At 39.8% G+C, this 25,062-nt stretch overlaps 1 protein-coding gene across 1 annotated transcript; it reads left to right on the top strand.

Annotated features, from left to right (window-relative positions):
• Positions 1 to 7,225: 7,225 nt before the first annotated feature.
• Positions 7,226 to 21,602, top strand: LOC121873772. The gene is made up of 10 exons (XM_042377473.1): positions 7,226 to 7,281; positions 8,191 to 8,416; positions 9,844 to 10,071; positions 10,234 to 10,439; positions 10,658 to 10,786; positions 16,823 to 16,985; positions 18,409 to 18,650; positions 19,420 to 19,604; positions 20,179 to 20,418; positions 21,044 to 21,602. Exons 2-10 carry the CDS (start codon positions 8,196 to 8,198, stop codon positions 21,311 to 21,313), a joined length of 1,884 nt encoding a protein of 627 aa, XP_042233407.1. The 5' UTR covers positions 7,226 to 7,281; positions 8,191 to 8,195; the 3' UTR covers positions 21,314 to 21,602.
• Positions 21,603 to 25,062: the final 3,460 nt, after the last annotated feature.

Genomic DNA, 25,062 nt, shown 5'->3' on the forward strand with positions numbered 1-25,062 from the left:
ATAATCCAGATTAATGTTAATTATTAAAATGAACCTAAAAATGCCCAGAATACTTGTACCTATACTTTCATAAATAAAACTCGATCCAAAGGCTTAAGCCCAAGATCATGGGGAAAATACCAAGCACTGGCGTCATATGACTTGAGCCAATCACATTACGAGAAAATGAGAAACAGTTGTAGTATCTGTTGAGATACACTTAGATTACATAGAAACACAGACCACACAGACCCTAGGTCCATTCGAGGTGGTCTGTCCATAAAGAAATAAAAAAGCGAATATCTTCATCAGAGAAGTAGCGATCGAGGTGTTTTTTGAAAGTGTTAATCGTATTGCTTTGAATAATTGAAACGGGAAGCTTATTCCACTCTCAAACAATGTCATTGGTAAAATAATATTTCAAAGAGTCTAATTGAATATTTTAAGACATTCGATTAATCTACCCCAGAGTCGACGCTTCTATAATGAAAACAAGACTAACTTTTCCAGCCTCTCTTTATAGGGTTTGTTACTTAATGAAGGTATAATCTTTGTTGCTCTACGCTGGACGGCTTCTAATATCACAATGTAAGTGTCTGTTTTTCCCTACTTCATATTTATTCTTCTTTTCTATACTTTATTCTTTCTGTCATATATATTATTGTATTTTTCTGAATTTTATGCCCTTACTTTCTCTAAATTATATCCTGCTTTAGTCATATTCCATACCATGGATCAGTCTGGGAAACCCTGTCAGTCTTACTACAACACTTATTATACTTACCACAGTAGTCTGCCACCACCCAGACTGTCATTAGAATATAACATATCTCATTGAACTGTTAGGTAGCGTGCTAGGGAGCTTCTAGGCACGTGAGTTACAATAGTTATTTTCTGAGAACCAATGATTAGAAGGTATAGAGCGGTGATACTCGCAGTTTACTAATTAAAAATTTATTAACATAAGGAATGAACACTACAGTATGTTAATCAAGTACACACAGACAAGGCTCGACCACGTAGGTCTTACTTTACACATAGCAAAATAGACCTTCATTACTTATTACATTATTAAACAACTGTTATACTATTCCATTGTCAATACAGATGGTTATAGGACACACTTGACAATATCCCAATCTAAGGTATTATTTAGCACATCATGTTATTTCGGAATGAACAACGTGGCACTCTAACTATAACTCAGTTGGTAGTACATATGAAGGATGCACAACACACATGACATGGGATAACTATATTTCTGCTAATTATCCCCAATCACGGATACCAATACGGCTCAATACATATAACCTAGATCAATGGACCGGCCAAGACTGAGTCCACTGGTCGCTGGGGTTGTTTACGACACAGACAGCCGAAGCTCGCTTCGCTCGCAAGGAGCGCCCTGAGGTAGACTTGGTGCAGTGTCCCAACACGGCGTTCCCTGGGTAGGCCTTTCTTCTGATTCTGATCTCGCCATATTAAAGACATCCTTCAACAATAAAGACAGTTGAAGCCTTCAACACCACTAACAATGGATCTTGAATGTTCCAACTGTAATAAGAGATATCTAAGGTGCCTCAATATATACCACCACAGTTGCAATTTCAAATTCTGTGTCGTTATACCAAGGAATAACGAAGTATCGGGTGCACTCTAAGATTGAGAGAAAACGAAAGACTCAGGCGTCGTGAAGCGATGAGAAAACGGACTCTTCAGACGGGAGACTTAATAAAGAAGGCATATTGTGAAATTAGAAGCCGTCCAGCTATGACACACATAGGTAGTTGCTTTGTCGATTTATTGAAGGAAATAGTAAACAAATACTGAGTTGCCTGTACAACTATGAAATATGGCGTGGGTTATAGAATAAATTGTGATCAGCAGAAAGTGTAAAATAATTAGAGAAACTTAGTTATATTGAAAAATGCTTAGCCACTCCTCTGCCAGCAGCGGTGGGGCAGGGTGGATCAAGTGGATAGGGTGAAGGGGCATACTATAATGCTTCTAATAGTGACGTTGTAGGACGACATTGATCTTTGGTCAATGAAATACTAATGAATCGAAGAATGAAATTCAAAATAAGCAATACTCGGCCAATGAGAAATAAGAGTATATGATGTAATGCATGAACATGTAGAGTGCGGCCACTATGCTCAGTACACTGACTCCAAGGTGCTTGACTGACTCATTGTCCTCGCGCGGCAGAACCATCCACCCTGGAGGGTCAATTATTGTTATTTATTGTCAAACATTTCTCTCGTCATGGTCATACTACCCCTCCCCTCCCCTCCCCCCCAAAAAAATCTCAACGGATCTACACGATTCACGTGGGTCGCCTAAAACGATGGGAAAACTGGAAAACTGAAAAAAAAAAACCCGGAGAAATCACACCCCTTGTACATGAGTTTTGCGACATTCCTTTTCTGAGACTAAGCGGTTTTTCATCACCCATAATGTACTCTAAAATTAGAAGAAATATCTTAATATGGCTAGCGCTACAAACTAATTAGTTCACCCAACCCCTCTCCTTTATACCTGTTACTATTTGTGTTTCAGTTACCTTGAAGTCTAATATTCTAAGAATCTTTGTTAGTTAAGCGATTTTTGGGTGGTCCACTTAAAGTTCTAGAACACTTAGCTACCTGAAATGTAGACACTGAAGTTGATGTTTGTCTGTCCGTACGGCCAGTTTGGACATTTGATCTGAAAGATGACCTTTAAACCTTTAAATAACCATAACAATCAATCTCCTATCACATTGGTCAAAATCCATACGTCGTACACATAACTAGTCTACTGGCTCAAAGGTTATGAATCAGCTGAAAAATATTAATTTGACCCATTTTGGCGGATATTATTATGGGCGTTTGATCCCTATTATGTCCTTTAAACCTCAAAATAACCATTTAAATCAATTTCGCCCCCCCCTCACAAATATTTGAAATACATTGTTCACTCGTGTTTTTAGGCTTACTGGTTGAAAAGTTGTGTTATTATAAATTTTGGCCCATGTCGGCCGGCGGCCATTTTTGATATCTATTTACAGGTTCAAGTACTAGCAACCAGAAATCGTTTGATTAACAAAGTTTTTTCAAAGTTTAGACATCAAGGTAACCCAAAACAGATGGCAGGTATATATAAGGGGGGTTATCGGAGCCCATGGGCTAAAACTAAAACGTGGTGTTAGTAATATGGCCACTCATAAATTGTTGTGTTTCTTCTGTTGTATGTGTGTATGCTTATGATAGCACTTGCTCTTCACTTTTGTGTGTTTAGAATTTTCAGACTAGTCCAATCATTCAATTAAGAAATCTTTAGTTTTTATCCTGTCTTTGATGTATTGTTTGCATTTAAAAAAATACATTTTTTTATTTCATATGTATGAAAATGTCCATGCAACTTTAGAACACTGTCTCTTTAAGCTTTGCTCTGAGAATGTCCCAAGACGTGAGCTAATTTTAATAAACTGCACAACACCCAAGATATTTATGGTTTCCCTGAATCCTTGGTGATCCTCACTGTTATCGCCACGCACAATTGTGCGCGCCGGCCACATGTTAAGTGAAGAAACTGTTTACAACTCAGAATAGCTTACTAAGCGAGGTGGAGCTGGCAGCAGCTGTGTGACTGCCTGAGGGACAGTCTATCGCCTTCTACTGTAAAGACAACATCTTGATTCTCGTCAGCCAAAATCTTTCTGCAGGGCATTATATTTGTTCTCGTTGGTCTAACCCTAGACCCTAAAAAGTGAGTGTGATTGTGAACAGTTGAATCCTCTGAGAACTTTAAATAACTTTAATAAGTGTAATTATTTACTGTATATTGATCGTATTATTCAAACTGTGTCCTCATGTACCAGCAGTTGTTATATGTGAATTGTATTCAGCAGGTTTGGACCGAATTATGCTCATCGCGTCAACGACAAGGTTCTTATTGTCCTGCACAAACCCAAATCGCTCCTATGAGCGATTACACTCACTTTTGTCAAATTACATATAATACAGTTGCCCAATAACGTGTCTCTGTGTTACATGCCACAGAATAAGCAGCACCACTAGTTTCTAGATAGTGATGGTTAATTACATCCACCCGCTCTCGGTAGGATCTGGTACAGAATATTGACTCTGCAGAGAGCACTTTCAGATTGCTGCTTGGTAGTTGTCACGAAGAACGTGCGTAAAGAGGCATTCTCTGCATGGTGGAAGGTGACTGGACTCAAATTGTCCTCGTTTGGCAAAGAAGAGGTGGTAGCGAAGTTCTTTCACCTCATTAGTGCTATTATTTGCAGCATACATGCAACAGGTGAACTGATAGACTTCCTCAAACAGTTCTGGGGAGACATCCCATGACTGGCCAAGTAAGAGAAAGATATCGCCGTGATGTCCTCATCACCCGTGCCATGCGTGGCTCAAATCACTGTGACATTGATCATCAACTTGTCAGATCCAAGCTCTCACTTCACGTAGCCCCAAAACGGCGAAGGCCACAAGTCTCCAGAAGAGGTTTTAATACTAAGCGTCTGGAGGATCCTGCGGTAGCTCATGCTTTCAGAGAGCAGCTCGAACATGGGCTTATAAACAACCCAACAGCAAACAACGTGAATCCCAGTGCCGAATGGGTTACTCTTAATAATGTCATGAGAAAATCCTATAGAGAGACTCTTAGACAAATCAAAAGAATACAGCAGGATTGGTTTGATGAAAATGACCCGGCAATCAAAGTACTCATCGATGATAAACATGCTGCTTTTACTGACTGGAAGAACAACCCTCAGCCTCGGTCCAAAGCTGATACCTTCTGCAAAAAGCAAGCGGCAGCCCAGTGGGAGCTTCGTAATCTAAATAACGAATGGCTTAAAAATAAAGCATGTGAAGCACAAAATCTTGCAGATCAGCACAAGATGCGCGAATTTTTAATTTCTACTAAAACATTTTATGTGCCAGTCACTCGTGGCACAGCCCCCCTCCGCTCATCTGACGGTAACCTCATAATTAAAGAAGATGACGGCCTCCTTCAACGCTGAAAAGAGCACTGCCATTCATTGCTCAACCGAAACACCGATATGGATGTCCTGACTACCCAGCAGGTCCCTCAGCATCCAGAGCTGACCCACCTTAGCTATCCTCAATCCCTGGATGAGGTAGTTACTGCCATTAAACAGATGAAAGATAACTAAGCCTCAGGGCCTGATGGAATCCCAGCCGAGGTGTATAAAGCAGGAGGACCTGGAGAATATATGGGAAAAGTAGAAAATTCTCCAGCTCTTAAAGACGCCTCTATTGTCAATATTTATAAAAACAAGGGAGACCGGTCAGACTGTGGCAACTACCATGGGATCTCGCTGCTGTCTGTATCTGGCAAGATTATCGGCCGAGGCCTCCTAAACAGACTTCTTCCTGAGGTGGAAAACTTTCTCCCAGAATCTCATTGCGACTTTAGACCATCACGTGGCACCACTGACATGATCTTTGCAGGAAAAGTGCAAAGAACAGCGTCGTGACCTGTTCATGGCTTTCATCGACCAAACCAAGGCCTTAGACTCAGTCGACAGGGAAGCCCTCTGGTGGACCCTCATCCGTTTTGGCTGCCCACCAAAACTCATCTCCATTGTGAGGCAACTCCACGATGGCATGAACGGCAGTATCCTTCGCAACGGCATCCAGTCAGAGTTCTTCCCCATCCAAACAGGGGTTAAACAAGGGTGTGTACTGACACTAACTCTCTTTTCCATTTTATTGGCTGCCTTCCTTACTCGTGCCAGTGCCAATTTAGCCAGTGGGGTGAACCTCGAGTACCGGGTGAAGGGGGGTCTTTTCAACATAAGACGACTCCAGGCAAGAACAAAGGTGTCGGCAGCTTCCATTGCCGAACTTAAGTATGCAGACGACCTCACCCTTGTTGCTCACACTGAACACTACCTACAGGAGATCCTGAACACCTACACAGACGGGTATGCATACTTCGGACTTAAGGTGAATATATGTAAGACTCAGATTTTCATTAAACCTGCCCCTGGTTCAGACGCACCTCCACCATCCATCCAACTTAACGGCCCTACCCTCTCTAATGTTGCCGCACTTTCGGGATCTTGGCTCCCACCTCTCCACGACCGCAGACATCGATGAAGAGATTCAGCATCGGACCAGATGTGCATCTCAAGCCTTTGGCAGACTCCGAAATCATGTCTTCAGCTGTAGGGAGCAGAAATAATCTACAAAATTGCACGTATATCGAGCAGTGGTCCTCCCCACCCTGCTCTATGACAGTGAGATATGGGTCACATACAGGAGGCACCTCAAGGCGCTTGAAAACTTTCACCAACGTAGTCTACGTTCCATCCTCCGAGTTCGCTGGGAAGACAAGAGAACAAATGCCAGTATTCTTGCTGACACCAACTGCAGGGGCGTCGAGGCTGCCATTATCCATGAACAACTATGTTGGACTGGCCATGTTACCCGCATGGACGACAATAGACTGCCAAAGCCGCTACTTTACAGTCACCTAACTTATAGCAAACGTAATGCAGGCGGGCAATTGAAAAGGTATAAGGATAGTGTTAAGACAAACCTGAAAAGGTCCAAATCGACCCCTTCACATGGGAGTCGATTACTGCACATCGTTACGCTTGAAGGAGCACCACACGAGAAGATGTCAATACTTTCGAGTTAGCCCGACTACAAATCTAGGCAGACAAGCGCCAACGCCAGAAAGACGCTGCTACAGCCCCTCCCTCAGTAGATGGAGCCCTCCACATGTGCAACAAATGTGAATGACGCTGCGGGTCCCGTATCGGTCTCTTTAGTCACCTCAAAACTCACTAACCTAGGTGACATCCCTAATAACTCATATTATAGTATCATAGCTGGATGATCGTCATGCTCGATTCTGAGTGACAACAAAGTAGTGTGTGTGTGTGTGTGTGTGTGTGTGTGTGTGTGTGTGTGTATGTGTGTGTGTGTGTGCGTGTGTTCAGACTATGGTAATTCATTCTTACTGAGCAAACTTTAAATATCCAGAATACATCGGGCTCGTTTCAGTAAATGTTTATTCACAACATGAGTGCAGGACAAATAACAATTGATATGGTGGCAATGATCTTGCAGAGTATTATATATTGAAACATTACCTTCTGATGACCTCCAAGATCACGGCTTAAGACTGTAACGTGACTCGTGACATTCAACGGCGCGTGAGCGAGCGATAAAAGGGGCAACACCGAGGCTCCCTCTCATTGTCCTCGTCCACCGCGCCCTGTCACCAAGTGTTTCTCGCCACCTACACTTCACTCTGACTCGTACGGTGAGTCACTCGCCACCTTATCTTACCAATTGACGTTCACAGTAGGCAGTAGTGATAGCTAGAGACCGGAAGTTAACTTGCTAGTGGGAGTATCAGGGTCTCGAAGTTTCATGATTATAGTTTGAATACGTAATTACTGCTGGATTTACTTTGTTATACTTTACCTCTTTTTTATGGTAAATTAATTTACTATATGAATTGTCAATTATATACTTATATAAAGCAAGGAATTTAGATTTTCACATACGAAGTCGTGCATAGGCACCGGACTCACTGCTTATATACTGTACCTTTATCGTGTCATTGAAGTATCAAAATTTTCTTTTCTGAGCAATATTCTCTTCTATGCAGAGTAAAATTATGAAATATCGACGCCCTAACAAGCCGACTGATTTGAGTGAACGTGCCAAGTTAGTGTCTATGTGGGTGGACGGGATATCTTGTCGTAACATTGCGAGAGAGACTGGCAAAAGCGTGTCAACTGTATGTAGGTGGATAAGACGGTGGAAACGAGAGGGCAACGTCAACACCAAACCTCGTAGTGGCAGGCCATTTAGAACTAGGATTTTGAACGGTGCCACCGCTTCATCAGCGTTCCATCAACCTTTGACTTGGAAGTATAACTCTTATCCTTTGTATTGTGAATGTCAATCACCGCCTTATTATCATCAATAGCTATCTTCCTATTACTATATGCATCTTCAGTTGTCACCGGAATTGATAGGAATTCAAGAACTTTACTTCACTAAATTTTGGACCCCATAAATTGGTTACGGTTCTCTAGATGGATAGAATTCCTTGTCCTACAAAGTACTGAACCCTATTTTTCAAGATATTTGCTCTTCGTAAAATGTATTCATCTTCCCGCTGAAAGGCGAGTATCAACAAGACCACTAACCATATTTACAGTCAATATGATGACATCACGTATGTTCGTACTTATTGCGTTTGTGTTGGTGAAGAAGTGTGTCGGTAGCCCTGTGGATCATGTGGGCGTAATGATGGGCATAGTGAAGGGCGGCTTCGCGTACCAGGTGGGCGAGGTGGTGGGCCAGGTAGTGGAACTGCACCTGACAGGATGTCACTTGGTGCTGGTTGACACAACACAAAACCCAACGTTCTCCACGACGATCAGGTGAGTGCAGAGTTTATAGCTGTATATCATAAACTGTTTTTACATTTTCGTCTTCCAGGCCCCGATGTGGGTCGGTGATCTGTGTCTCGGTGGGCTAATCCCCGAAAAAAATTATATATACACACATACACACACACACATATATATATATATATATATATTCTTTAACTTTAGTGATATTTAAATATGTGGTTAATGGAAGAAAAATATGAGACCATTAATGAAGATGTTCTCAAATTTAATGGCAAGATTTTCACTAGAATTCCTACTGTTTTTCAAAACATTATGTGTCTTGGTTGCCCAAAATGCATATGAGAATCACTCTGAGGAAGATAACTATAAGCCACCGTTTGGCTAGTGATAAAGGAGATCAAAGGATGAGTTCTGAGATGAAGACTATTTATTTGTTTTAATCTTGCGCTCTTCTCACTAAGGCAGTGTTTTCCTAGCTTTGGGACGCCCCCCGCCCCCATCTTTAGATTTTTGGTCGGGGTGTCCAAAAACAGGTTGGCAGATGTTTATGAAGAACTCTGAATTATTTAAATAGATCAATGAAAGACCTCAAACCACTATTCTGACACAGAACAGGAAAGTGAATGCGTTTACAGGAAAATTTCAATTACGGAAAAGAAATTTAGAAATTAAAGTTTTCACAAGTTCCGTGCATCAAATTTTTCTTTTCATAGTTGTTTATGTTGAAGGATTAGCAAAATAATTTTTCATTTTAAGGACTAAGATGTCTCAAAATTTGAATAGATAAAAATTCCGTCTTCTGTCTCCCAAAATTGTCTTTGGTTGACAACCTTGAAAAAGATCATCGTATAGAGTTATCAAGTGATAATTTATATAACAGGATAATTAATTCAAAATTCTGCCCAGGTCTTGGGAGTATCCCACCTTGGCAGACAAGGTCACAAGGTTTTTTTACCTTTTGTGACATTCTACTTTTGAAAAACAAAAATATAGTTGTTCTGCTGTTGGTGTCATGAAGACAAAGTACTGTTCTCAGATGATAATAGAAGAGCTAAGAGTCACTATTTCATCACTGACTGCATTTCAAATACTTTGCGCAAAAAAGCAAGCTCACACATTACACTAATAAAAGTAAGTTATTGAGACACAAATAAGTTTTTAAGATTAAAAACTTTTAACAATTTATGGTTTTGGTAATGTTTAAAAATATTTTAATCAGAGGTGAAGATTTTTTCTCTCATCAGTTACGAAAATTGTTTTAATATCAATGGGGAGAGGAAATAACAGAAACTTTGCTAAGTTAGGGGGCGCCGCTATTTTAAGTTTGGAAAACACTGTGCTGAGATGTCCACCCAGTGGTGTCTGGTGTGTTGGACAGTGGTGATCAGTGCCCCTGTGTACATAGTTCTAAATATTTCTTAAATAATAAGATGCTCTATATGGTTTTTTTTCAGACAGTTAATGAGAATGAGAACGAGTGTGACGATAGTCGAGGCGTGGCGGTTGTTTTCACAGGAGGAGGCACGCGGGAACGAGTCAAAACGTGACCAACTAAACGGTGATCAAACCGTCAGCGACCGGCTTGCAAGGAACCAGCTCCTGCAGGGGCTGTGGGGGGACGCTACACTCACGTGCCGCGCCCTCATCATATACTTGGACAACAACAGCAGCCTCTTCTTCATGTAAATACATTGTTACAACTCTCGTTTGACAGTTAGTCCTACCCTTTAATTTTATTTATGTATATTGATAATTTGGCCAAATCGTAAGAAAAGCAGTAGAGCAGAGCTAACTCTTGTGTGAGTATAAATCATATTCCGTAAATTCAAGTTACTTTGACGCAGGTTCCTGGAGTGGTGTGAAGTGTGGCGACGACCAGAGATTCCTGTGGTGGTGGTGGGTGAGAGGGAGGGAGTGGAGACCGTCCTCCTTCACCACAGTCTTCGCAACACTATTCACACCCTTTACCTCGCCCTCCATGACCTCCCCCTCCACAGAGGCCAGAGACCATCGCTCAACATGAGATCTAGGGAAAGGAGCAAAATCAGAGGTAAAAGTGTTGAGAGGGACATATTGTTTGAAAGCACAATGTGTATTCGCATTGATATTAAAATTTCCAATGAGTCATTGAAGGTGATCTTGTCGTGATATTCAGAAATATTCCTCAATAATTACATAATAAATTTCTTTGTAATGCTTGAAAATTATTATTGCGTAACCAGAATCTTCAAGATTTTTCTTACGTCATACTTTATCTTCCGTGTACAGCAAGTGAGGGTGAGCAGGTGTGGGTGTACAGGCGGTGTCTGTACTGTAAGAAGGGTGAGGCTCAGGTCCAACTCCTGTATCAGGGGAACGTGACCTCAGGCCTCCAGCACCGTATCAACCTCTTCCCAGGTGCGTCGACTACAAATTGATGCCAATTTTTCACCGATAGGATTTTTTCTTTTCCGTACTGTATAGTCAACGTAGGCCTACTGTAGAGGTCTGATGGCCTTCGAAATGATCATTGGGACTGAGGTCGTTTTCATTTGGTAGGGTTGGCATTTTTGATTGTCTGAAGCAATGTGTAACAAATATGATATATCCTGTATATCACGTGGAGCTAAAATACATAAAAATAACAAGACTACATAAAAAACCTTAACGAAAAACAGACTATAATATACTACGTTGTATTACCCACAAGAAATGTCGTCCACCAAAGGAAATGAGTTGATGTGTAGGAATTTCACATATTTGGAGATGAAGCGAGGTTCCCGTAACTCCTCAGTATTATAACTTATATTTGATTTAAAGTAAAATTACTGGATGAAATATAAGACCTCACCCAAGAGTAAGAACAATATAAATTACTAAGTTTTGTGAACCTTACACTAATTCACTTCAGTGGATGAGTTGCTGTAAATAATTAAATGCGTTAAGAAAGAAGTTTACGAGATCTCTTTATTATACCACATGATAAGAAATCATTCTCACTGCTTTAATCATAAATCATATCATGATTAATTAGTCGGGGGACCGGTGGTAGAAGCGGTACCGTTCTTGCCTCGCAAGCGAGATGTCACGGGTTCGATTCCCAGGCCGGTGGAAGTTGTTTGGACTTACTTCCTAGCCCCCATTAGTCCCTGTTCACCTAGCAGTAAAGTAGGTACCTGTTGTAAGTCGAAAGTTGCGAATTCGTATTCAGGGACAAGTTGTTGGAGCTTCCAATAACTTGATGACATAAACCACTGACTCTTCAGGCATCTTCGCCCTTAACTCATGAGACATAAAGGCAAGCATGAACTTAGCATGCTTCCATGTTGGGCACTGTAAACGCTTCTGCGCTTCACCTTACACAAGGATGTAGGGGGGTGCCCAATATAAAGAAAAAAAAAAAAAGATTAATTAGTCCAGTCAGTCTATGGCGAAACCTCAATCAAATTGCAATAATAATTATTCTGGTGTTTTTAGTTGTTGCAACATCTCAACAACGCCATATTAAAATTCACCAAAATCCAACTGGTGGAATTTGGTAATTTTGAACAATATTCATACATGAAACCTCAGGTTTGTTTGGGTAGCATTTTCGTTGCTTAACAGCAGATCCGTAAAGATCAGCAAATACATTTGTGTGTGTCCAAGCCCATCGAATGGGTGTTACACCAATCTTGATACTTGAAAAGCATCTATGATGGAAGCCACCTTGATTGTATCACTGGAGCCCAAGGCGAATGAGCTGTATAGGCTGTGTCACGACTTGATGGCTTGCACACGGAAATAACCTTTCTTGGTTGCAATGGTCATTTGATGACCGGCTCTGAGGAGCTACTTGAAATAGCTCATGCAAACAATACAGTTGATCACAATCTTATTAGTAAAGCAATCTCTCGGGCTGTTCGTGCTCACCTGGTTGTGGACGCAGCCCTAAATGCCACGCTTGTCTAAAACACCGATGATATTCCACTACCACTAGAGACAGATATCAATGTTATGAACTAAAATGAATAACCTGATGATGGTATTACAGAAGAGGGAAGAGAATGGACATGAATGGAAACAGATGGCAGTGATACTCATCTAAAGGAGGTTGCTATCTTATTTGTTGAGGTGATGACTAACGACCAGTCGATGTTGTTTGCTTAGTTGAGTCCATGAACAGAATTGAAGACATGTTACAAAAACAGAAGGACTCAATGAAGCTTATGTATATAATATTTGGACATAATAGACATTGGAAGTATAATGTATTGTCTAATGGTAGACTCTGCTGCCATATCACATCACAAAAAATGTGACCAAGTCCCAGTTTGCAGATCGACTTTCTGCCTCATTTACACACAATTGAAGGGTCTCAACTGTTTCTCTTAGTTTGACAACACAACATGCATATATCGCTTCTCACAAATGATATATATATATTTTTTTTTTTTTATAGTTCATTATTATCATTACACTGGTCAAAATAAAAAAAAATTCTCATGGTTCTGGATCAAAACAGTCTGATTCTAGTGTAATTGTGTGTGCTGAACTCAATTATGACATTCGTATGGCTGTATCAGGCTCAGTTTTCCAGAACCAGCATATCTATATATTTAGTGTACCATGTTATTCATACAGTAATTTATATGCTCATTGGCTCCACTTATGGAATTATTTTGTCCTGATTTGTGCTTTTTTGTTTGTTTCAGTTTGCTGATTCATGATATTGCATATCTACACCTGCATGATTTGTAATTACTCTGAAATTAACAAAACATGGAACGTCGCAAGTGTGTGAACGGTGCTGACAGTTTTTGCTACATATGTGGTGCCTTCACTCCTGGTAGCCTCAAGAAACCAATCACAAAAGCTGTTCGACTGAACTACAAAAGTTACTTCAAATGTCATTTGGGTGACCAAGACAAGAAATGGGCACCTCATGTAGCCTGTAAGTCTTGTGTTAACCACCTGAGCGAGTGGATGTGTGGTAAACGAAGTTCAGGAATGCCGTTTGCTGTACCAATGATATGGCGTGAACCTAAAGACCACAGTAGTGACTGCTACTTCTGTCTCACAAATATTAAGGGAATAAAAATCAAGACACGAGGCAAGGTACAGTACCCCAATATTGCTTCTGCAATCCGACCAGTACCGCACAGTGCTGAACTTCCAGTCCCAAATCCACCGACTGAACAAGAATTGAGTGATTCCGATTCTACCTCTACCTCAATGGAAAACGACTACCAGGATGACTCTGAAAATACCAGGCCTAAACTATTTACTCAAGAAGCGCTTCATGATCTCATCAGGGACCTAATCTTGTCAAAAGAAAAGGCTGAAGTTTTGGGATCCAGACTAAAGCAACGTAACCTGCTAGAAGATGGAGTGCATATCACTACAGCGCGTTACCGACATAGACAGCTGTCTGCATTTTTCAAGATGGCAAACAACCTTTGTTATTGCGAGGACGCAGTATCTCTCATGCAACAACTCTGCAAGTCTGAAACATACAAGACAGAGGATTGGAGGCTGTTTATAGACTCAGGTAAAGACTCTCTGAAAGCTGTTCTTTTACACAATGGCAATCGGCTTCCATCTGTCCCAATAGCACAAAAATGACTGAGAGCTATGAAACAATGAAAATTCTGTTGGCCGCTATAGAGTATGAGAAACACCAGTGGAAGATATGTGGCGATCTCAAAGTCATCAGTTTACGACTGGGCCTTCAGAGTGGCTACACAAAGCACATGTGCTTTTTGTGCTTGTGGAACAGCAGAGCTGATGCAGAGCACTATGTGAGAAAGGATTGGCCGACAAGACCAAGAGATGCGCCTGGAAGGTTTAACTGTGCTCACAATCCGCTTGTAGATCCAGAAAAGAAATTTTTGCCTCCACTGCATCTAAAGCTCGGTTTGGCTAAAAATTTCATCAAAGCTATGGATCAATTCGGTGCTGGGACTCTATACTTATCTCAGAAACTAGGTGGTGTGGTTTCCGAAGCCAAGTTGAAAGCAGGTGTCTTGAATGGACCACAAATTCGTATACTAGTTAATGATAGCGAATTCACCAAAACATTGAACCCACTGGAGAAAAAAGCATGGGAATCATTTGTCAATGTGTCAAAGAATTTTCTTGGAAACTATCGTGCTGACAACTACAAAGAAATCGTAACAACCATGCTTCAGAATTATCATGCATTGGGAGCAAGGATGTCCTTGAAATTGCATTTTTTCCACTCTCATATTGAATTTTTCCCAGGTAACCTTGGAGACGTTAGTGATGAACACGGCGAAAGATTTCATCAAGATATCGCCATAATGGAGAGCAGATATCAGGGACAATTCAGTCCTAACATGATGGGCGACTATTGCTGGACACTGCAACGAGAAGAGAGCAAGCTGTACAAGAGAAAGAGTAAAGTTCAGAAGCACTTTTAGAACTTCATATTTTGTCATCATAAAGGATTTGAACTAATGTTTTTTGGTACAATTTTTTATGAGCTTATCTGTGATAGGTTTAAAATTGTATCTTGCATGACGCGATAATGTTACTATATTTACTATTTTTTTTATTCTTTAAGAAAGTAGGTCTGATGGTAGAATGAAACATCCAATTAATATTCATTAATATGAAATTAGTCATGAAAGCACAGTCACATGAGATAATCTCATCTTTTGCACGACACGTGATGGAATATTAAATATTTGTATCTATTGATTTTTTTATAAAACCTGGTCTGATAGAACAAAACAAATATCAGATTCGAATTCAGCAATATGAAATTAGTTGTGTGAGCATGATCTCATATGTGAACCATTATTATTATTATTATTATTATTATTATTATTATTATTATTATTATTATTATTATTATTATTATTATTATTATTATTATTATTATTATTATTATTATTATTATTATTATAATTATTATTATTTAATATTGTTAATAATTTTTATTCAATTTCAATTTCAATATTTTAATCCTTGATAGAGGAAGCGGGATCCTAGTGCCTTCACTAGGTACAATAACACCAGAAGTATCTGGCAAGTGTCACAAGTATATATAAGTATTATAAAGGGGCTTACGAAAGCCTAAGGAAGGAAGGAAGGATATTCCTTCAATACATCATCAATGTTATTTACATAATATCTGGCCAGTATGGGGAGGATCATCGTGTCTCCGTCAGGGGGTCGTGGAGTGGTGGTCCAGCAGGCCTCAAGGAAACGTTGTGTGTGGGGACATCTTAGGAGGTAGTGGATAAGGGTGCGGTAATTTGTATTAATTTGTATTGCCATGTATTACAGCATATTAGAGGCACGCCGAGCAACCCCCACTACTCGCCCAGGGAGTATATAGCAAAAAAGATTTTGTGAGTATTTTCCTCCTATATCTATAATTTTCTCAAAAATATATATACAGTACCACTAAATGTGAGGAATAAATAAAATAATACCAATAAATAAGTTTAACACAGTCGCCATTTGCATACATTGTGCAGCTGTACTTCCTGTTTACCATAGCAACTGCGTCGCCATCTCTGTTCACTCCCTATACCACCCGGAAGACGGCCGCCCTCCTGCTCCCCCACAAAGCAACAAACTCGTGTTCAAAGAAATGTATATTCCTTTTATGTGTTTCCCTTAGGACAAGTATTTTTTTTAATTTTTCACAATAAATAAGTAGGATGGTGTGTGCATGCATATCACTAAAAATAAATGAAGAAAGTTATGTACATCTACCCACAGTTTGACCTAGTAGCCTGGTTACAGACACGAGTCTAACTTGGCTACAATGCCGCCAGCGACGTTAACAGATGTAAATGTGAAAAGAAAGTTATCTGTAAATCTTTAGTTGTATCACGTATTTGTAGATTGAAAAATAAATGTTGCACGTGCGGCATTAATATATTGTAATGCTTGTAAGAGTTCAGAATTGGTTACTGTTTAGCTACCTTTGAAGAGTTGGGTGTCTGCCGTAAGGAAGTTAATCGTCTTAGGTTATCGTCATCAGTACATTTCAGAATAATTATAGATCGACCCTTTGTATTTACAGTAGTTTTTAATTCGTTAAAAATAATAATGTGTCTAAGTAAGCAATTACGCATTTTTAATTCTGTAGTTGGTTTTGGAAGAATTTAGCCTACTGGAGACAGCAATCATATTTCCTGGCTGCTGGGCAGACCTGTCTTTAGAGTTGATTATTGAGCAGGTCTTGATGATGAAAAAAAAAAAAATTATATATATATATATATATATATATATATATATATATATATATATATATATATATATATATATATATATATATATATATATATATATATATATATATATATATATAGTACACCTAATGGCCACCTACTAGGCCTGTGGCCTGTGTAGGATATCTCTCCATATGTGTGTGTGTGTGTGTGTGTGTAACTAAATAAAGTCACACAGACGTTCACATATATAGTGTATTTTCAGAACAACTGGAAAACTTCCTGGGGCACACATTCCAGCTGGTGGGACTGCGTTACCTTCCTTTCATTGATTTCGAAGAGTTCAAAGAGCCGGGCACCCCGGTGGCTCCTCGAGACTCCCTCAACACCCGCATGCTCCACACCTTCGCCAATAATCTTAACTTCTCGTAGGTTGTGATTTTCCCTAAACAGTCACACATAAAACAAGGTGTCGATAGCATTGAGTAAAATGGATACCTAGACCGACACACATGAGTGGCCTCAAATACATTGTTCTCTGTGTGTAGTTAGTCTTTATGAATAATGCGTTAGGTTGCCTTTATTGACATGAAAGGAAAGGTGTATGCAACCGCCATGAGATGAGTGATGTTGTATGACAGTAGAAATGGACAGTTTTAGAGGACGACATACGTAGACTTTATCGAACTGAAATTAAAATGGTGAGATGGATATATAATATGACTCCGAGAGATAAGAGGGCGGCAAAGTAGTGACAGTTGTGGTGAGATTTTGCATCGAGACAGTTTGAGGTGGTGAGGGCATGTGAATGGTATCAGGACAACTGCCCCCTGGACGATTGCCCCCCCGGACAATTTCCGCCTGACAGCTGCCCCCTGGACAACTGCCCTCCCCCACGGGACAATTGTCCCCCCATTGCCAGTGAATAACTGGCACAAAACATGGAACTAACTGAATAGAGGAGAAAATAACACTAAGAATTTATGCTTTATTTTTATGTTTTATTTGTAGTAATAATTATATACACAAAATGAACAACTCATAAAAAAATAACACTACAAATCTGTAATTAGAAAAAAACATTGATAATAATTGTGGTTAAGTGAAAAAAATGGTGGATCAGTTATATTTAATATTTAAAAATTGACTGACATACATCACACAAAAACTACAAGTTGTGGCCCATACCTCTGAACAACACCTGACGGTCCTCTAAGTCATGTATGTTGGCTGCTATTCTGGCTGTTGAATCAGGATAACTCTTCCTCTTAGGTGGTGCTGGATCTCCTGCAACCACCTGGTTGATGGTCATATACATGGCCATCTACTTCATTTCCACACACTGTAACTTGGGCTTTGCGGTTGTTATGCCGACGTTTCTCACATTCTTTGGTCAGCTGTACATAAGACTTGCTCGGGCAATGGGGGGCAATTGTCCCACGGGAGCAGTTGTCCAGGGGGGGGGGGGCAGTTTTCGTGGGGCAATTGTTCGGGGGGTAATTGTCCAAGGGGCAGTTGTCCTAGAACCCATGTGAATATCATGGGTGAAACCAACCGAGTCAATACATATATGAGTTAGAATATGGACGGTAAGAGATGTTACGACAAACATAATGGGGATAGGTTGTGAGGAATGACCTGACATAAAACCAGACGAGAAGAGTTGCAAGACGCCAAACGTGCAAAATGGTCTTAAAATGGTAATAATAATGATGGTGGTGAATATTTTTACGGTGGATTAGGCCTCATTCATAATTGTGATAGTAAGATCATTTTTATTCTTATAGTTCTGTAAGTTGGAGTACTGTACTACTATTTATATTGAAATATATTTTATTTTATTTTTTCTAGATACGTCTTGCGTGAGCCCCTGGATGAGAAGTGGGGGACTCCAGCAGCCGATGGCAACTGGACAGGGATCGTTGGCACCCTCCAGCACCAGCAGGCGGACTTCTCCCTCGACCTTACACTCACAGAGTCAAGGAGCCGCGTCATGGACCACTCAAGGATCTATAATTACGATCCTTATATTATTTTGTCTCTAAAACCTTCATCTCTACCGCGACACCTGGCGCTCACCAGACCTTTTAAAGGTAAAGATATATATCTCCCATCGTTGGTCTGCCTTAATTTTATTTTACTGACGTGCTTTATAATGAGCTGTGTGTATCACCCTGACTGATATAAAAAGTTGTGTGACTTGTGAAGGTAACATCGAGTTGTGTATACATATGAACCGAGGAAAGTATTCATTTGACTGCTGAACGGAACATGAATTTCTTTGTACTCGTGAAGATGTATATTATGCAAAACATATTTGAACATATACAAGTGATGAATGTTACAGGGAATAGAGCCATAAGCTCTGTTGTATTCAGGCTTTGAAAACCAGCCACCGTTAGAAGCCAAATGTAACTCGACTGCCAATATTGGTTCCTAGTAAGGTGGATCATCCACAAAGGACGGGGGAAAATTATGTGTCATACACTGGGATAAAAATAGTAAAACAGACATTTGTAATTTACTGGTTTATAGAATTTACTAATTTTCGATAAAAGTTCTACCCGTAAAGATTCTTCTCTCCACAAATCCCTTGTTTTTTGTTGTCACAGAATACATTTTTTTTAGTTGAAAACCTAAGAAATCACGATGGCATGACTTGAGGGAGTTCCGGCACACGTAACAGAATCAACTAAAATTTCATCTAAATGCTCTTTCATAACAAAGTGAAACATGTCTAACTTTCTTCGTGCAAAAAGATAATGCGAATGTAATCGTAAACATTATTAACGTCAGTGTACACACAAGCATATTTTTCACACTCAGATGTCACTATACAGAACATTCTTCTTCCTTCTATAGAGGAAGTCTGGATTACGATCATTGTCTGTACACCTGTTTTGGGCCTCATCCTGTGGCTGCTGCAGAAGGCGTGGTCATGGGCGTTAGCTGAACGTGATGTCAGCCTGGTGCCCCCACTCTTCCACACTTGGGGAATATTACTGTCAGAGCCAAGCCCAACACTGCCCACCAAAGCCAGTGGACGGGTGAGAACCATGTCCTAACTGATCTTTGTGAATATTAACGGTCAATTGTTATATACGATATTCTTATCATTTTTGCTTAAAAAAAATTTAGAACTATAACTTTTAGACCGTAGATCTGATGAATATATCAAGAAGCTTAGGTACAAACTTTTTCGGCACCACATGATGAGCTATTTATGTTGTTGCGTCGTATATTCAAATTTTAACTTTTTGTCTTTCCCTAACATTTTCAACCATAGCAAAACGCATTGGTTCTGAAACTAATCTGATTTACTCATTCACTTATTTACTAAATTTTAAGAAGAAAGCAAATGAAGGTTTCTCCTCAGAGATGATCATTATCTTTCGTTTATAATGATAATATAAATAAATTCGTTTGTTTTAAATCGTCAAAGTAAACGTCCCTATGGCAACTTATCCCTTTTACTGACCAACGCTTTCAATTCACTTTACAATCGGCTCCATTTGGTAAAATTAATACGATATTCGTCGAGAGTTGTCGCAGCAGGGCAATAACATATGATTTTTATTTTTATTTTGTGGTAACTCCTTGTGTCCTCTTTGCCGACTGTAGGTGCTGATGGGGTGGTGGTTGCTGACCTGCGTGATCATCACAGCAGCCTACCGCTCCTCCCTCGTCGCCCACCTCTCCGTCCAGAGCAAGTACCCGCCCATTAACACCTTCCAGGATCTCCTCAACCGAGATGGCTGGTCCTGGGGTATTTATGAATTAGTAGGAACTAATTTCTTGTACTTTAACGGAAGTTCTGATCCTGATATTCAAGGAATTTATCAACATATGAAAAATTTGGAGGTTAGTGAAAACATTGCTTAAGTTTCTTGTTTCTATGTACACACACACACACAGCTTCTTGGTACCGTATCCCTCCCTTACAGAGAGCGAAATGGAATCTGATATGAGATAGGGAGATGAGGATGACCACCAGAAACTGGGAGGGATGTTTCAACTCGGCTTCACAGGCACTACTTAAAAAACATAAACACAAAATCTTCAGTTTTAATTTTCCCTTCATTCCACAATTTTTTCATTTATTTATGCAAAAAAACATCACTGGTCGACCATTTACAACACTCACAGCCAAGAATCTGAGTGGTAGGCAAGGGCGCTACCACTGTGCCTTTATAATGAGAAAGCGATTTTATTTCGCAATTCACATGGGTAGCTGTTTTTATTGTTACCCCTGTGTATATAATTATAAGTAAAGTTAATCTACTATTATCGAGTGAAAACAGATCGTTGGTAAAACTGAGTCCAGGTTAATTTACTCGTGCTTTAATCTATATTTGGCAGAGTGGTGGCATCCTCGCCTACTAATCTGAGAGGTGTGAATTCAAATCATGCAAGGAAATAGTGGTATTAATCTCTGCATTTATTTAATTGTTGGCAATATGATATATAAGGTGTTACTTCGTGGCAGAATAGTGACGCGGAAGAATGGCTGGAGCGTGTGCTGTATGGTGGGTTCTCCCTCCTAGATCTCAAAACGTGGACTCAGATTCAAGTGGCTAAGCGCTACACTGACAAACACGGCAACACACCTTTTCACATCGGCACCACCGAATATCCCGTTTTTGGAGGCAATGTTTGGGGATTCAGGCAAGTTACCTTGAATTGTCCTTTTTTAGTACGCACAAAAAAAAACTCTTCTAACCATTATTACAATAAACAGCCACTCGTAACTCAATGACGGACACATATATGTGCCTCAACTGTTTACAAATACCCAAAAAATTACGATGCATCTTTAAACAACACTTACCTCAAAGCCCGCTGTGCTGTATTCGGCCCATATTGCACCCCGCCACAGAATGAAATCCCTGCAACTGTTTCTCGTGGACCGAGACTACTGTAAAACGCCATCTACCTTCCTTTAGACTAATTCCCACTGACCACCTCCCTATATTAAGAGAGCAGTCTTGGTTCCTTCTGTGGAAGAGGATTATTGAAACAGTCAACCAATGTGTAATCTTTAAGACCAAGAGTTGGCTACCCTGACACTCTACATGAAAAATTTCGGGTTATATGTACTGATTATCCCAGACATTGCATCTGTCTGGGCACCTAGCTGCTCATTTAAGTCTGCCTTCCCTGTCCCACCTCCTTCCAATTTTACCCATTTATCCCCTCATTCCGAATTTAAGATCAAAATATTTCATATTTTCTTATTCTGTATGTTTCCAGTATTTCTCTCGTTGCTCTGACCATTACTATAGAACTGTACTATTAAATTTATTTTTTTGTCTGTATATGTGAATCAAAGCTCCTATTATAGTATATTGGAAGGTCTCTGGCCTCTTTTGTGTTTCCTCTGAAAGTATCCCAGCATCTGACATATTTTGCATTTGCCAGCCTTTTTCCTCCAACTAAACTCAATAGTCCTGTTTAAGAGACGTTAAAGAATATTAGATTCTATTTTGGCTTTATGTTTCTTGCCAGCCATAATTTATAATTTGGAGTAAAATCCGTTACTTCCGCTTTTACAGCAATGACTCGAAGCCCACATTCTTTGCCAGTTTTTGTAATGCTTTTTCAATGTCTGCCATTAAAGTAATACAATCTGGATACCACATATTTTGTGTTACTCTTACTATTAACTTTTATTCCCTCATCGATATTTATAACTTGTCTCATTAAAAATAGTCAGTAGGCATTATATAACCTTCATGTTGCACCTTTCTGATAGCTATCATTAATACTTTTCTTGGCATCTTTGGGCTTAATGAGTTTTATTTTGCAAATGCTTCATCAAAATCTACAAAACAATTTCATATAAATTTCTATGAACCTCTAAATCCCTGTCATTGATAGTTCCTACACCAAAGATACCTCCCCATTTTTTCCTTCCTAAATATATTTCCATCATCAGATAACTTACGTCTGTTCAAGTTTCCATTCCATTTGAATAATTTGTCATGAAACTTTAGTAGTATGCCTACAAAGATAATATCCTAAACTGGGTGCACTGTAAGGCTCCTGGATATTTAGGTTATGACCCACAGGCAGTACTGCTTATTTTACTCACAATGAAGGTCTGCTTAAAATGGACGAGTCGACGGTCGAAATTGTTTCGTAAGATGGCAGGTCAATGGGTAAAGAAAACGCTTAGATTCACTATGGTAAGGATATTTTTAAATAAATTGGGCCAAAAAGTGTAAAAAATTAGGGTTAACGTTGCAAAAAAGTCACATGTCTGCGAAAAGCTGTGATTGGTTGTTACATCACTGGTTAGTGCGAGCCGTCCAGCTCGAGAGTGCAGGAGGCAGCCAGCTGTGGTGATGTGTTGTTACCAGCAGAAATACAGGACTTGTGGTCATATACACTGTTGGTATACACAGACATGCCTTTTTTTTAGGTTAAAATATATTACTGCTTAAGTATCATCGTGTGTATTTACTTGCTGGCTGCCAAATGATGCAAAAGACCGATAACTCCAACATGGAAGTTTTCATCATTGTTCTCTATTTCATGTCTGGAAAATGTAAGTTTTCGTCACTGATGTCTATATTTAGTGTTGTGGAAGGGCTTGGGGCCACCATGGCCAGGGAATGGGCTTGAGATGATCAGATGACAGATGTAATTTAACGTGCTTCATACCTGGGTGACCGAGTTCTTGATAATACTCTACAATCATAAAGACATCTACTTTTGGTAAATTTCTTTCATCTGCCTTGATGAACCCTGGAAGTGCTTGTCCAACCTCCGACTGCAGCTGTGAGTTTACATACGAATATAAGAAAATAAGGAGTCTGCAATAGGCCGGCTGTGCATGACAGCTCCTGTCTAGAGTTACTACCACTCTCTATCATCCATGAATCTATCTAGCCTCCTTTTAAAACTTTCCAGCGTTCCAGCACTTACTGCAAAGTTGCTAAGCTTGTTCCACTCGTCCACCACCCTATTTGTGAACCAGTTCCTATCTATCTCCCTCATAAACCTAAACTTATCCAACTTAAACCCGTTGCTACGAGTCCTATCCTGCTCGGATATTATAAGAACTTTATCTATATCGCCTTTATTGATTCCTTTCACCCACTTAAATACTTCTATCATATCTCCCCTCACTTTCTAGGGAATGCAAGTTTAGTGTTTTTAATCTATCTTGATATGGAAGGTTTCTAAGTCCCGGAAACATTTTCGACACTCTTCGCTGCACCGACTCCAGTGAATTGATATCCATTCTATAAAAATGGGCACCAGAACTGAACCGCATAATCGAGGTGCGGCCTGACTAGCGCAAGATATAGTTGCAGTATGACCTCCACACTCTTTTTACTTACACTTATAGATAAAATACCTAATACTCTGTTTGCCTTATTTCGAACATTAACGCATTCTTTTCTAGGCTGAAGGTCCGGGCTTACATGTACCCCTAGGTCTCTTTTACAATTCGACTTCTCCGGTTTGATGTTGTTAAGGCTGTATACACTGACAGTATTTGTTCTTCCAATATTAAGTACGTTGCACTTGCTGGTGTTGAATTTCATTAGCCATTTTTCTGACCACTCCTGCAGTTTATTGAAACCCTCCTGTAGTGCTTTTGCATCCTGCCTTGAATTAATCTGCCGCCCTATTTTGGTGTCATCCGCAAACTTGCTTATGTCACTACTGATCCCAGTATCTAGATCGTTTATGTAGATTATGAACAAGCGTGGGCCCAGTACTGACTCCTGGGGAACCCCACTGGTTACACAGCCCCACTCAGATTTAACACCATCTACGCTGACCCTCAGCGTTCTATCACTGAGCCATGATTTTATCCAATTTTAAACTTTCCCCTCGATACCTTGAGCCTTAATTTTTCTCAGAAGCCTCTGATGCGTTATTCTGTCAAGCGCTTTTCTATAGTCAAAGTAAATAACATCGTAATTTTCGTTATTATCTACTACCTCGAAGACTTTCCTAAGAAACGTCAGCAGATTTGATAGACAAGATTTTCCCTTTGTAAACCCATGTTGTTTTAGAGTTTTAGATTAATTTGTTTTTCTCTAAATGCGATCGGATGATATTTGCTATAATTGATTCAAGAAAGTTCCCCACTACTGACGTCAAACTAATCGGCCGGTAATTTGACGCTGATGCTCTATCTCCCTCTTTGAATATGGGTACTACATTTGCCTGTTTCCACAAGTCTGGCACAACTCCTGGGTCTAATCATTTTGTAAATAAATTTAAGAGGAGTCCACTAATCTGTTCCTTACACTTTTTCAAAACTTTTGGAAAATTTCATCCGGCCCTGGGGATTTTGTCTTCTTTAATTTATTTGTTTTCTTAACAATATCCCCTTTTCTGATAGTGATATTCTTTAATTTCTCTTCTTCATTTCCTGTAAATATCAGTTCCACCTCTCGCATATACTCGTGAATTTCTTCTGTGAAAACTGATAAGAAGTTGCTGTTTAATGCTTTACTTATTTTCTCACTATCATAGATCACTTCC

The sequence above is a fragment of the Homarus americanus genome, unplaced genomic scaffold (assembly GCF_018991925.1).
Source record: "Homarus americanus isolate GMGI-L3 unplaced genomic scaffold, GMGI_Hamer_2.0 scaffold25827, whole genome shotgun sequence".
Taxonomy (NCBI): domain Eukaryota; kingdom Metazoa; phylum Arthropoda; class Malacostraca; order Decapoda; family Nephropidae; genus Homarus; species Homarus americanus.

Bases quoted from the DNA above. Each gene is read 5' to 3' on its own strand.
- LOC121873772 (XM_042377473.1), top strand. From the start codon at position 8,196: ATGATGACATCACGTATGTTCGTACTTATTGCGTTTGTGTTGGTGAAG. The intron at 10,072-10,233 runs GTAAATACATTG...ACTTTGACGCAG, and splicing joins AACAGCAGCCTCTTCTTCAT to GTTCCTGGAGTGGTGTGAAG. The intron at 10,440-10,657 runs GTAAAAGTGTTG...TTCCGTGTACAG, and splicing joins GGAAAGGAGCAAAATCAGAG to CAAGTGAGGGTGAGCAGGTG.